General features: G+C 43.8%; 1 protein-coding gene across 47 annotated transcripts in view; it reads right to left on the bottom strand.

Annotated features, from left to right (window-relative positions):
• Positions 1-545: 545 nt before the first annotated feature.
• CELF4 (CUGBP Elav-like family member 4) overlaps positions 546-14,359 on the bottom strand; it is a 1,013,450-nt gene continuing 999,636 nt past the window's right edge. For all 47 annotated transcript variants that reach the window (XM_061607394.1, XM_061607379.1, XM_061607361.1 and 44 more), the window contains one exon: positions 546-673. In XM_061607394.1, the coding sequence (XP_061463378.1) occupies positions 546-673 (128 nt within the window). The remainder of the gene's footprint in view (positions 674-14,359) is intronic.

Below are 14,359 nucleotides of genomic sequence, written 5' to 3' on the forward strand. Positions count from 1 at the left end.
TGTGAGGGAGGCGGTCATAGTAGGATGCACCTATGATGCTCCTTGTCAGCGAACATCAATGGGAATAGGATTGTTGATGGGTATCTATGTGATGGTCAGGGACAGTCTGTAATGATATCCTGATGATGCAGGAAACACCTACTCTTCTTAGTGCCTCTTTCAACTTTCACTTGCCAAGTTGGTACCAGAGAGAAAAAACTGATTTTTTTAAAAAAAATAAAAAAAAATAAAAGGGGAGTTCATCTCTGTATCTTGCAAGCTTGACACAAAAATAAAAAGGAAAGTCTAGCCAAATTGCCAGATCACTATTCCTATCTTGTCTCTCCCTTTCGATAACCAACAGCAAATGCATAAGTCATCAGATCCCATCTCATGTGAACACTTTCTGGTGTGGCTCTAGAAGAGAAGGGAGAACCTTAGAGACTGGATGGTTAGGATCCATGACACAAGAAAATGCTGTTGGACAACAGGTGATGTTCCCTGCCCTGTTCCCCACGCAGTTTACCTGTGCTAGACCTTGCTTATCCAGTGTTTCCCACAATGCTTCAGTAGGGGCGGTTAGCATCCTTTGGCCTCTTCAGCTGCACCTTCAGCCTCTTCATGCCAATCTGGAAGCCGTTCATGGCCTGGATGGCAGCCTGGGCGCTAGCAGGATTGTCAAAACTCACAAAGCCTGTCAAAACACAAGGCAAGGCGCAGGGTTTAACCAGCTGAAGGAGATTGCTGGACCACCCCACACAAAAGACCCTTCAGAATGAGCATGGAGTGCAGGTGAAGGGGCTGGCAGTTCAGGATGACTAGATGGTGCCAAATGTAGCTATGTTTGGCTATTCAGATTTCATGGGCGGGGATGGGGGTGTAGGAAGGGAAGTCTTGTGAATGGAACCAAACTTTGACCTCTTGTGTGTCTCAGCTGATAGGCGAAATAGGACGGAAGCCAATGAGGAGAGTTAAGTCCAGGCAAAAGGTTTGGTAGGGGAAAGGCATGTCACTGGTAATTGGATTTCAAGATTTGCAGGGAGGGACAATCTCGGTTGCATCAGGTCAAATCCTGAGCTGTAGTGAATCTTGTAAGGGAGATGAGATAGGGAGGTGGATGGGAAAAAAGGTTTGTTGTGTCCCAGCACTTCTAATGGAGCTCAGTATCACAGAAACAGTAGGGTTTGCAACATGACAGTTGGCCAACAAGTGTCTGCCTCAAAGCGATCAAACTCAGGCTCTGTTTAAGGAAACAAAAACAGCTGCTACTGAGGCTCAGGACCCATATTTGGATGTGAAACTGTAGGAGAATACCCGAGCAAGTGGAATATTCAGCGTGCACCTCTGCAATCTTGTTCTTCACACTGCACTTCAGCCATGGTGGACTCCTAGAAGTAGTGGTCTGCTCAAGGCCACCATTTATCTTTTCGCCAGTTATTCATCTTGCATAGTGGGAAGAATTTACATGATGTAGATGTACCCTACATCATAATTAAAAGTAGGGATGGCCAAAGAGGTCGATTTCAGTTTCTCTCATTTTCTCATATTTTTGGTCTTAAATTCAGTTTTCCACACCAGATTGCAAAATTTTTAAAAAGAAATCTTCATGAACATTCACCAGCATTTTAGTGTGAATTTCTCCTAATATGCACATTTTGTAAAGCAATGTTCCCTAATATAATGCATTCTTGTATGCTATTTTCACTAAAGAATGCATTTCTGTGCACATCCTTGGCTGGAAAATTGCCTTGCAAAACTCTGAGAAGTGTGAATTTCAAAGGATGGCTGTGATTCAGTTTGCATATAAATGCGAACTGAATCGAATTTCACCCTCTTCTTTAATTAACTGAAAACATTGTTTCCCCTGTCTGTTGATTTGTGCAATCACTGAGGACCTCTTCACACAAGACTGTTGACCTGCATACAGATTATTGCAGCATGGGGAAAATGTTCATGCATGAAGCAGACCTGTATGCATCCAGGTCATTGTTTTTTTGGCCACAGTTGCAGGTTGCTTGTGGTTTATGGGTTTGAGTGGGTTATCCAATGGCCCATATGGTAGCCAGATGTGGGAACCAACAAATTGCCATGGTAACATGGCTGGGCTGCCTGCATGAAGACCAGTGAGCTGGCCGAACTTTGACAATCACCCCACAATATCTCATGACTTCTTTCCACACCACACCAGCTGTATAGCAATATAAGATGGGTGTCATCACAAGAAAGAATGGTACAAGTCCCAAAGGGGAAAGAGGGATGCTTGCCCAGTTCTTGCCATGTGATCTCATCCACGCTGCATGGTTCCTCCATCACCAAAGAAGTGTGGGAAGGAGGTATGGGGAACCAGCATCCACACTGGCAGCAGCAATGGGGCCATCTCTACCTGGCATTTTCATTTCTCACAATGGCCAAAAAGCAATGATATGTTGGATGTTCCAGGCAAGGAACTGTGGATAATTTGAAATGGTGGGCAGCTTCCATATGCAGCCATGAACACCGGGGAAACCCAAGGCTGGGGAAATGGGTGGGCAGGAGGACCAAGGCAGGTTATCAACATTGGTTGAGTCAAAGCAGGCATCAGCACTGGCACCCCCTGCAAGGGTACGTGGGTCATAGCAGCTGCTCAAGGGCACCTGGTGCTGGCACTGCAGCCCTATTGGTGACAATCTTTTATAATCCCATAGGAAAAGGCAAACATTCAACCTCACAATGTGTAATAGTGATTGTCTACTTTTATGAAAATGCTGCATGTTAGAAATGATGATGCTACATTGTGAGTTCTAGTTTCTCTTATTATCCACTCTGCCTTTTCCCATCCTGTGTCTTATTATACAGCCCCGAGAGTGGCTGTATACTATAGCCAGCATGGATTTTTCACATTCCGCAATGTTAAATGGAAAATACCCCCGCATGCCATTCTGAGGCTTCCCATAAGCTCATTTCAAAACAAAAACTTACAAAACTTATAGTTCTGAACTCAGAAACACTTGCTTAACAACCCTGTCAATTTTCATGGCGATACACAAAACAGTCAGAGGGAATCAAGAGTTCAAAGTCTAAAAAGAGAGAGAAAAACCTCAGAGCCCTTTTGGACTTTTTTCTGCCAGAGTTCTCATAATCTGTTGAAATTCATTAAAAGTCAGCCATGTTCACAGAGTACCTGTAATCCTAATACTGACCTTGCCCCATACTCTGACCTTCATCTACTGCAGTTTAAAAGTTAAAAAAAAATGCCTGGTTGATTTTTAATTAATTTAAGAAATTTTGGCTGGAAGCCTATTATAACGCAGGGCATGCTCAGTAAGGACAAACTGCCAGAGTTCTAAAAGCCTCCCAGCTGCTGGGCTTGGCTAATCAGAGGGCCACACCCGCACCAGACTTGATTTCACTTGAGACAGTCATGGCTTCCCTCAAAGAATCCTGGGAAGTGTAGTTTGTGAAGGGTGCTGAGAGGAGACTCCTATTCCCCTGAGAGAATGGTTTAACAGTCAGCCACTCTGACTAAAGGTCTGTGAGGGGAACAGGGCATCTCCTAGCAACTCTCAGCACCCTTCACTAACTACACTTCCCAGGATTCTTTGAGAGAAGCCGTGATTGGCTTTGAGCCATGGCTTTGAGAGAAGCCATGATACATTCTTTTAAATTGTTTTTAAAAGATGTGTTTTTAAATTTGTATATTTGTTTTTAACGTTTTTAGTTATTGCAAACTGCCCAGAGAGCTTTGGCTATGGGGCGGTATATAAATACACTAAATAAATAGATCAATAAATAATGATTGTCCAAAGTGTACTAGAGGCCTGGTGTGGATGTGGCCAGGGACAGCTTTGTTTTAAATTTGGGTGGGAGGTAGGGTTGCCAGGTTCAGGGCCTGAGACTGATCCTGTATCTTTAGGAGAAGAGAAAGTCAGCCAAGTGCAGGTGTTCTTGCAACCCTGTAATGGGAAAAACCACAAGGTAGAATTCTCCCTTCCCCCTGCCCAACTGTGAAAGATACAGAAGACGTCTTGGTTGGCAGGCCCAGCCTGGTCAGTTTTACCTATCCTAATCATGATTGCATAGGAGTATATCCGATTCAACTCAATAATCATACAAATGATCAGACCTACCTTTTTCCTCCTTCCCCTTTTCTCTCCCTTTCTCCTCCCCTGCCCTCTTCCTTCTTCCGCCTCCCCTGCCCACTCCATCCTTCCATCCCTCCCCCCCGGTCAGTTTTACCTATCCTAAGCATGATTGCACAGGAGTAAATCGCACTGAACTCAATAAACATGCAAATGACCACATCTGTCCTTCTCCCCTCCGTCTCCTGCCTGCTCCCATCCCAGTCCTCCCCTCTGCCTTTCCACCCCTCCCTCCTCCCCCTCCTCCGTTCCCCATCCCCTGTGGTCAGTTTCATTTATCCTAAGCATGATTGCCGTGTGTGTGTATGTGTGTGTGTGTGTGTGTGTGTGTAAATCCCACTGAACTCAATAAGCATGCAAATGGTCAATCCATTCTCAGCAAACTTGCGCAGGATCCCATTTCTTACCTTCCGGATTAAAAAGCAAGGGAATTCACTAATACGCAAAAAACCTTGCGGTTTAAGAATGTACCTATAGCCCACAGTTTTTCTACCAAAATTTAAAAAGCAGGGAAATTGGGCAGCTATAGTGAATGCACCAGGGGAGCAGGAGACCTGAACTCCTCTCTGAGATATTGTACTGCCCTACAAAGTTGTCAAAATGCAAACACCATTTGGGTTGGTCTTTCACAGTCCAATCCACTTGCTGTGTAGCTTGGAAGAATTTGGTAACATGTGCCTCTGAGCGTATGGTGAGTGGTGGCAACACCTGTAATCAGCCCAAATAATAGAAAGAAGATATGTCCTGTGCTGATCTTGTTTTAGCCAGGAGGAAGCAACATTATTAAGACAGTTGATATAGTTGAGATGGTCACTTTAAATATGTCTGATTTACTTTGCAATTTTAGTGAAGTTTCCTACAGGAAATCATTTTCTTTTGCTTTTGTTTCTATGATATGTGAAGTACAGCAACACTTTGCAAAATTTTTACTAAAAAAACTCCAAATATAATTGTGGAATAATGGCACTGACGTCTGCAAAATAGTCTCCAGTGGACCTCTGAAGTATCTCAATTTGCACAAGAGAAGACAGTGGAAGGTGAAATATATTCTAGCAAAATTCTAGATGTGCTGTATGTTTTTAATTGATCGTGAACACCTTGCCTTAAATAAAGTGGTTTAAACATAGCAGGCTGAAAACATGCATCCTCTTTTTTCCAACAGCTAGAGTCATTGCTGAAGTAGCAACATATTGTGATCAGTCTGATTTTACATCAAACTGCAGTTTCAGATTCAACTGTTAATGCACCCAAAATAGAAATAGAACATAAGCTCCAATATAAAACACAAAAGGCTGTCTTCACCATCACATAACAATGACCAATAAAAAGGCTTTGAAATTAATAAAAATACATTTGACACAGATTTCTAGGATGAATAAGGAGGGGAAAATTTTTCTAGTTTAGATTCTCTGTAGAAACATTAGTAACACAGGAAAGAAGCAAAGTAAGAAGAACACCAACAAACATACAAAAATATAATTCTCCATCTTTGGAGATGGCAGGTGTTGCCACCACTCACCATATGCTCAGGGGCATATGTTACCAAATTCTTCCAAGCTACACAGCAAGTGGATTGGACTGTGAAAGACCAACCCAAATTGTGTTTGCATTTTGACAACTTTGTAGGGCAGTCTAATATCTCAGAGAGGAGGTCAGGTCTCCTGCTCCCCTGGTGCATTCACTATAGCTGCCCAATTTCCCTGCTTTTTAAAGTTTGGTAAAAAAAACTGTGGGCTATAGGTACATTCTTAAACCGCAAGGTTTTTTGCATATTAGTGAATCTATACTAAGATATAGTATGTAGACTATACTGGTCTATATAAGCAGCAGGATGAGATGATGGAATCCTGAGCTGGTGAATGGATTGTATCATTTCGGGGTGGGTGTTGGGTGAGAATGCCATTTTTTATATTCTTCCCTCCTACAAAAAACTCCCTGCATGTTAAACAGCAAAACAAACTAGCAAATCAGAGAGAGAGTTAATTCTTGGTCACCTCTCTCTCTGTTGCACTAGATTTCTAATTGCAAGAATGTTCTTTCTCTCTCTCTCTCTTTTTCTAGAGGGGACCATTCATAAATGTGGTACAATCCATTCTACAACCTTATTTCTGCTGCTGTCTTTGATGAGGCACAGGATTGCGAGCTTTTTGGCAAGGAAGTATTTCTGAATTATCTGCAAAACATTTAAATTATTTTGTAGTGTAATAGCAGCAGCAGCAGCAGCAGCAACAGCAGCTTTCCCTTCATTCCAAAGAGGGAATGATAAAAATGCAATATAGTTTAGGTTGCCAAGTAACCAGAACCCGCCCTTTTCTTGTCCCTTGAACAGTGACTTGATCTGCAGAAACTAGTTCGTGAGGCTTTTCCAAGCCATTGAACTCAGCTCCTAAGATCTGCAGATGAAGCTGTTGTTGTAGACAAAAGAACAAAGGTCAGATTTTTTCAATACTAAGTATTGTGAGCTAGCGTGGTGTAGTGGTTAGAGTGTCGGACTGGGATCTGGGAGACCAGGGTTCCAATCCCCACTCAGCCATGAAGCTCACTGGATGACCTTGGGCCAGTCACTGTCTCTCAGCCTAACCTACCTCACAGGGTTGTTGAGAGGATAAAATCAGGAGGAGAATGTTTGTATGCCACCTTGCGCTCCTTGGAGGAAAGGTGGGATATAAATGTAATGATAATAATAGAAATAATAAAATATTTGATAAAAGGCATGAGACTCTGATGGAAAGCAACAAAGTTCTCTTTGCTTTATATAGATTTTAACTTTGTATAAATAAAATATATGCATATGGCCTTGATGGAGTTAAAGCCCAACTTGAATATGCCATCCATTTGCATCCATCTTGGCCATCCTTTTGATGATACCATATACTCACACTAGGGATAGGCTAGTTCTGGTTCCTCTCTCATTTTTCCAATCTTAAGTTCAGTAATTTGCATTTCCTCATCAATTCGCTTTTTTAAAAAAGGCATCATGGCAATTTGTCAGCATTTTATTGTGAACTTCTCCTAATAGACACCTTTTTGTGTGCAATTTTGCACAACATATACATTTTTTTTGCAAAACAATTTCCCCTAACAGGATGCATTTTCTGTATGTTATTTTCACTAACATATGCATTTATATGAACACATTACGTGGCTGGAGACCTGTATTGCAAAATTTGGATAAGCACGAATTTTGAAGGATGGCTATATTTCGGTTCATGTAGTGTTTCAGGATGTGCGGATTTGGTAGGTTCACCTTTAAATATTGAACTGAATCAAAAATTCTCCTCCAGCACTAGCTTACATCATCACTCTTTACTAAGGACTCTTTATTTTTTGTTACCTATCATCGGTAATCGCTATCCCTATTTTGCAATGATTTCCACTTTTTGAGGATGCTCAGTTCAAACGCTGTTGTCTCAACTGAGTGTGTGTATGTGTTGAAAGTTGGGTGTGGGATGCATCTTGCTTTTAATGCTCACACCTAAGTGTGGTGTAGTTGTTAAGGTGTTGGACTATGACATAGGAGACCAGGGTTCGGATCCCCACACAGCCATGAGGCTCACTGGGTGACCTTGGGCCAGTCACTGCCTCTCAGCCTCAGAGGAAGGCAATGGTAAACCCCCTCTGAATGCCACTTTCGTAGGGTTGCCATAAGTCGGAATCGACTTGAAGGCAGTCTATTTCCAGTTCATAAATGCATGTGATTCTGCAACACCCAGCCAGCCCTTTCGCCCACTGCAGGTGCTGAGACATACTTTGAACCATGATCACACATTAATGGAGAGCCCCTTTAAGGCGTTCACTGGCAAAACCACAAAATGGTCTATGGGAATGTGTGGCACTAGCTCCAGCCACTTAACCCTCCTGGAGGAGGGGCCACGAACAGTGTGACTTCCACTGGTCCCTGCACTACTCTTGGGCTAGCCCTGGTTCCATGGGTCCTCACATGCCCCTTTGCACATTTTGTTTCCTAATATGTCTTTAACCAAAAGAACAAAGTCTTTTGGTTGTTAACTCGGTGGATGGAGGCAATTGCAGAGTGAATTACTACAGCAAGCAATAGACAAATCCAAGCCTTCAGGAAAGGGTGAGGGCAGAGATGACTGGGGCAGTGATCTTCAGTGGGAACATCTTCAGGAAGGGCCATAGCTCAGTGGAAGAGCATCTGCATTGCTTGTGAGAAAGTGGATAGAGAAAAGTTCTTCTCCCTCTCTCATAATACTAGAACTCGTGGACATTCAAAGAAGCTGAATGTTGGAAGATTCAGGACAGACAAAAGGAAGTACTTCTTTACTCAGCACATAGTTAAACTATGGAATTTGCTCCCACAAGATGCAGTAATGGCCACCAGCTTGGATGACTTTAAAAGAAGATTAGACAAATTCATGGAGGACAGGGCTATCAATGGCTACTAGCCGTGATGGCTGTGCTCTGCCACCCTAGTCAGAGGCAGCATGCTTCTCAAGACCAGTTGCCGGAAGCCTCAGGAGGGGAGAGTGTTCTTGCACTCGGGTCCTGCTTGCGGGCTTCCCCCAGTCACCTGGTTGGCCACTGTGAGAACAGGATGCTAGACTAGATGGGCCACTGGCCTGATCCAGCAGGCTCTTCTTATGTTCTTATGTTCTTAAAGAACTGAACTCATTGGAGATTAATTGTTAATTGTTGTAAACTGCCCAGAGAGCTTCTGCTATGGGCCGGTATATAAATGCAACCAACCAACCAACCAGCCAGCCAGCCAGCCTACCAGCCAACCAATAAGCTGGCATTGCTTCATCAATATATGCAGTTCTATAAGCTAACATGGCTTTGCTTAGGATAACCTGTAAAATGAGTCACTATGCTTTGACAGAAATAAGAAAGAAGTGCCACTCTGCACAGTAGGGGGCAGGCAAATAGGGACGTTGTGGTCACCAGAAATATTTGTAATGTTTCTGAGCAAGTTTAAAGCTTGGTTCCAGCTAGAACAAGATAAGAGGGTATGTGACAGTGGGAAGGTACATCTGACACGTGTAAAGGACCACCTTGAAGTATGATACGTTAACCATAATATGGGATAAGATCTGGAATGTTCTGTGTGACCTACGTACAACTATATAGGCCTGTGTGTCCACGGTTCGGAAGGGAGACTCTCTGACTCTTTCTCCTGATGTACACCATAGATTTCTTTATTGCAATAAGCTTGTCCAATTGGCTGCTACTCCTACATCTGATCTGGTGAAGCGATTTTCCTTCCACACATGCAAAAGCTCCCAGGCTCAATCTCTGTTATCTCCAAATATGGCTGGAAAGCCCCCGTCCCTGAAACCCTGGAGAGCTGCTGACAGTCAGTGTAGACCAGGGATAGGGAACTTGTGGCCCTCCAGCTGTTGTTGGACTCTACCTCTCATCAGCCCCAGCCAGCATGACCAATGGTCAGAGATGGTGGGAGTTGTAGTCCCACAAAATCTGGATGCTTGCAAGTCCTTCATCCCTGCTGTAAGCAATACTGAGCATAGATGAACCACTGGTCGGAGTCAGCATAAAGCAGGCCTCTATTTTTGCCTGTGAATGATAAATCCACTGAGGCTTGCTTTTGTAAGGCATCCAGATTTCTTCATTCAGGGAGGAGTTTCTATTATGGGGAAGTTCTGTTTCCTCTGTGCTCCATATGCAGTATTTTATCACTAAAGGGGGGGATTATTCTACCTCCCACTCTGTGATGATGTACTTTGTGCAGTTTATAGTGTGACTACTGAGGGGTCAATGAGATGTGATGTGGAAGACTGTGATCAGGGTCTCCCATTTCTTTTAGTGGAGCTGCTAATCTGATAGGGAGAGCATGCCAGAGGTGGTGTTCAGCATCTTCCTCCCCCAGTGTTTCCCCAATCTAAATCCTGAGAAGAAAGTTGTGAACATTAGCAAATCTTCTTTCTTGACCCCAAAGGCAATGCCCTTACTGTCTGATATACTTTGATCTCTTCCCCCCTTTTTTTCTCTTTTCCTCTTCCTCCTCAGATGCTGTACGTTAGGGATGGAGAGAAATTTGATTCAGTTCACATTTAAAGGCAAACCCTACAAAATCCACACATTCTTGAGCCCTGTGTGAACAGAAACACAGCCATCCTTCGTAATGCATGCTGCTCCAAATTTTGCAATTCAGTTCTCCACTAATGTGTACAAAAATGCATATAGAAATGCAGATATTATTGAAAACAACATACAAGTTATGAGTTGGGGAAATTGCTCTGCAAAAACGTGCATAGTAGGCAAAACTGCATATATATTAGGAGAAATTTGCACTAAACTGATGTGGAAATGTGGTGAACAGAATGTAAGATTGGAAAAATAAGAAGCTGTGAGAAACCAAAATGGTTAAATCCACCCATTCTCACTGTGCATCTCTCCTCTCCAGTTTTGAAGTTCACCTTTTGACTGATATAAAATGCTAAGCAGTGGAAATGCTCTCTCCTCACAAGTTTGTTAACCCCTATCCATGTATTACATGGGACCAGCATTTCATCAGGGTTAGCAGTAATATAAACACCATGAATGGGCACATGGAAAGCCTTACTCTTCCTTGGATGATGGAGAGAGAGAGAGAGAGAGAGAGAGAGAGGAGAGGTTAAAAACTCTAAGCTTGTGCCGTGCCTACGTTAATTAATAATCAGAGAAATAAATGTACCAGACTGAAGATGGTTGGTAGGAGGACAAGGTTTTGAGATAAATCTATTTTATGTTTTTTTTTCTCTGGGATTATGTTAAAAGGCTGTGCTAAATAAATGATTTAGCAAGGCAGTAAAAGATCAAGGAATTTGCAAGGGTTGCAGCTCAGGGCATCTGATCTCCCTTGTTCTGCAAAGTTGCCAGCTCTAAAATATGGGAGTTCTTATTCGATGGGAGTGTCCAGTGTAGATACTGCTGCTACAAAGCCAGAATTTGCTAGGAGCAGCACTTTTAGTGCAGCAGCAAATGGATGGGAATTCCTGGTAATGCTTTTGTTCCTGTAATTCTGTTGTTTTAATGCAGGAGGCAGTGAAGGATGAATAGAGGGTCAGTTGCTTTAAACGAGGCAAGGAAAGCCACAGATGGAACCTAAAGGCTATCTAGTCCTCATTTTAACTCTGCCCAAATAGCACACCACTCATCTGACAGTGTCTCCATAGAGCAGCCCATTGCAATCCAGACCAATCAGACGGCAACAGAGCCAGAGCAGCCAACATGTTGCTGTCCAGATGTTGTTGCATTACAACTCTCATCATCCCATGTGGGCAGGGGCTGATGGGTGTTGGAGTCCAGCAACATCCAGAGGGCACCACGTTGGGTACCTCTGCAAGAGAGCATAGGCTAGCCACCCAGTGCAGAATCTTCCGTCTTGGCATAGTGGAGATTGGGTCAGAAAGACCTATGCAACTGGCCCTGCCAAAGCTTTTCTAAGCTGCATCTACTTCCTAGTGCTGTGGGATTGCGCTGAAGGAAAGCTGCTCCCATGGCACTTAGTATGTGAGTCTGAAGGGTGGCCAATGGATGCCTCTCTGAATGTTCTCTCTGAAATCAGAGGAAGACCAGCTATGGTCAATGATTAGGCCTGTTCAGGCCTTCCCTTTCTGTTCCTGTAGCCCACTTACCTCTGCTGCATATCAATGTCTCCCTCTATTTCCCATATAATCATTGTAAAATATAAATCTTGAAAGTGGAATGAATGAGAAAACCTCTGGCAATGTTTGTAAAAATAGGGAGGCAGCGATTTCCTTTCTGTCCTGCGTTTGTCACCATCAGGGCTGTTTCTGTTCCTCTGCAGTTCAGTTTCTGCTGAAACCTGCATTATTCCTCTCACTGTCCATCAAGGCCAAAACTAACACTAACTGTGTAATGAACTTCAGTGCACTTCAGCAGAAGGGAAACATCAAAAGCAATGCAGAAAACAACGTAATTATTTATATATTAGCTATTGACCAGTCACAAATGCCAATTTCTTGGGAAGGTGGATGACAGAGTAATGGTAGAACAGCTAGAGGCATTCTTGGATGACACGGATTATCTAGATCCATTCCAATCAGGCCATGGCCATGGGACAGAGTCAGCCTTGGTTGCCTTGCTGGACCTCTATAGAGAGCAGGACAGGGGGAGTGTGACCTGGCTGTTGCTTCTATCACTGTACACTGCTGGAATGGCTCAGTGGAATGTGAATTGGGGGCATCGTGTTACAATGGTTCTAGTCATACCTACAGGACTGAATTCAGAAAGTAGTGTTGGGTGATTGTTTTTCAACTCCCTTGCAGTTGTGCCATGAGTACTGCAGAGTACCATCTTATGTTATCTCCAGCACTATTTAATATCTATATTCACTAACAGGCAAAAAAAACCCCTTGTGGTTTAAGAAAGTACCTACAGCCAACAGATATTTCTATCAAACTTTAAAAAGCAGGGAAAATGGGCAGCTGTAGTGAATGCACCAAGGGAGCAGGAGACTTGACCTCCTCTCTAGAGATATTGGACTGCCCTACAAATTTGTAAAAATGCAAACACAATTTGGGTTGGTCTTTCACAGTCCAATACACTTTCTGGGAGAATTTGGTAACAGAAATATCTGTTGGCTATAGGTACGTTCTTAAATTGCAAGGATTTTTTCTTTTTTGCCTGTTAGTGAATTTCTCTGCTTTTTAATCCGCGAGGTAAGAAAAGGGATCCTGTGCAAGTTTGCTGAGAATGGATTGATCATTTGCATGCTTATTGAGTTCAGTGGGATTTACTCCCCTGCAATCATGCTTAGGATAGGTGAAACTGACCACAGGGAATGGGGAGGGGAGGAGGAGGAGGAGGAAGGGGAGGGGTAAGGGAGGAGAGGGGAGGGGAGGAGGGGGATGGGAGCAGGCAGGAGGGGAGGGGAAGAGGAGGGCAGATTTGATAATTTGCATGCTTATTGAGTTCAGTGGGATTTACTCCCATGCAATCATGCTTAGGATAGGTAAAACTGACCATGGAGGAGGGGGGGAGAAGAGAGGGAAGGAGGAAGGGAAGGGAGAGGGGAGCAGAGAGAGGGGGAGGGGGAAGGAAGGGGTTGGAAGGGGAGGGGGGCAAAGGAAGGGGGAAAAGGGAGGTGATGTGAGGGACGGAGGGGGACAGGTTTGATTGTTTGCATGCTTATTGAGTTAGATGGGATTTCCTCCCATGCAATCATGCTTAAGATAGGTAAAACTAAAAATGGGGGAGGAAGAGAGGGGAGGGGAAGGGAAGGAGGAGGAGGAGGGGAAAGGAGGGGATTGAAAGGGGATGGGGATGGGGAGGGAGGGGCAAAGGAATGGGGAGGGAAGGGGCAAGAGAGAGGGGATAGGAGGGAGGCAGGGGGAGGGCAGGTTTGATCATTTGCATGCTTATTGAGTTCAATGGGATTTACTCCTGTGCAAATGCTTAGGATAGGTGAAACTGACCTGGGGGAGGGGAAGGGAGGGAGGAAGAGGAGGGTTGGAAGGGGAGAGGGAGGAAGGGGGAGGGGGGAAGAGATTGGATGGGTGGGCACTGGGCAGAGGAGAAGCCCCTTTCCTTTCCAAAAGGAAACATTGTGAACAATATCATTCTTTTTCAGGGTTTCCCCCACCTTTTTATTCTACAGCAGGCAGATGTAGCCTCCCACCCACATTTAAACAAAGCAGTCCCTAGCCACATCTACACCAGACCTTTATTTCACTTTAGACAGTCATGGCTTCTCCCAAAGAATCCTGGGAAGTGTAGTTAGTGAAGGGTGCTGAGAGTTACTAGGAGATGCCCTGTTCTCATCACAGAGCTTCAGTCAGAGCGGCTGACCATTTAACCATTCTGGCCACTGGAGCTCTGCCAGGGGAATAGGAGTCTCCTCTCAGCACTTTTCACAAACTACACTTTCCAGGATTCTTTGGGGGAAGCCATGACTGCTTAAAGTGAAATTAAGGTCTGGTGTGGGTGTGGCCACCTGATTAGCCAAGCCCAGCAGCTGGCTTTTGGAACAGTGACAGTAGGTTCTTACTGAGCATGCCCAGGCTTATCATAGACTCCAATGCTAAATTTCTTAAATTAATTAAAAATCGGCCAGGCATTTTTTAAATGTTTAAACTGCAGAAGATGAAGGTCAGAGTATGGGGCAAGGTCCGTAATAGGATTACATGTACTCTGTGAACACAGCTGATTTTTAATGAATTTCAACAGATTATGAGAACTCTGACAGAAAAAGTCCAAAAGGGTCTAGTTTTTTTCTCTCTCTTTTTACAATTTGAACTCTCGATTCTCTTTGACTGTTTTGTGTATCACCATGAAAA

The sequence above is a fragment of the Rhineura floridana genome, chromosome 1 (assembly GCF_030035675.1).
Source record: "Rhineura floridana isolate rRhiFlo1 chromosome 1, rRhiFlo1.hap2, whole genome shotgun sequence".
Taxonomy (NCBI): Eukaryota; Metazoa; Chordata; class Lepidosauria; order Squamata; family Rhineuridae; genus Rhineura; species Rhineura floridana.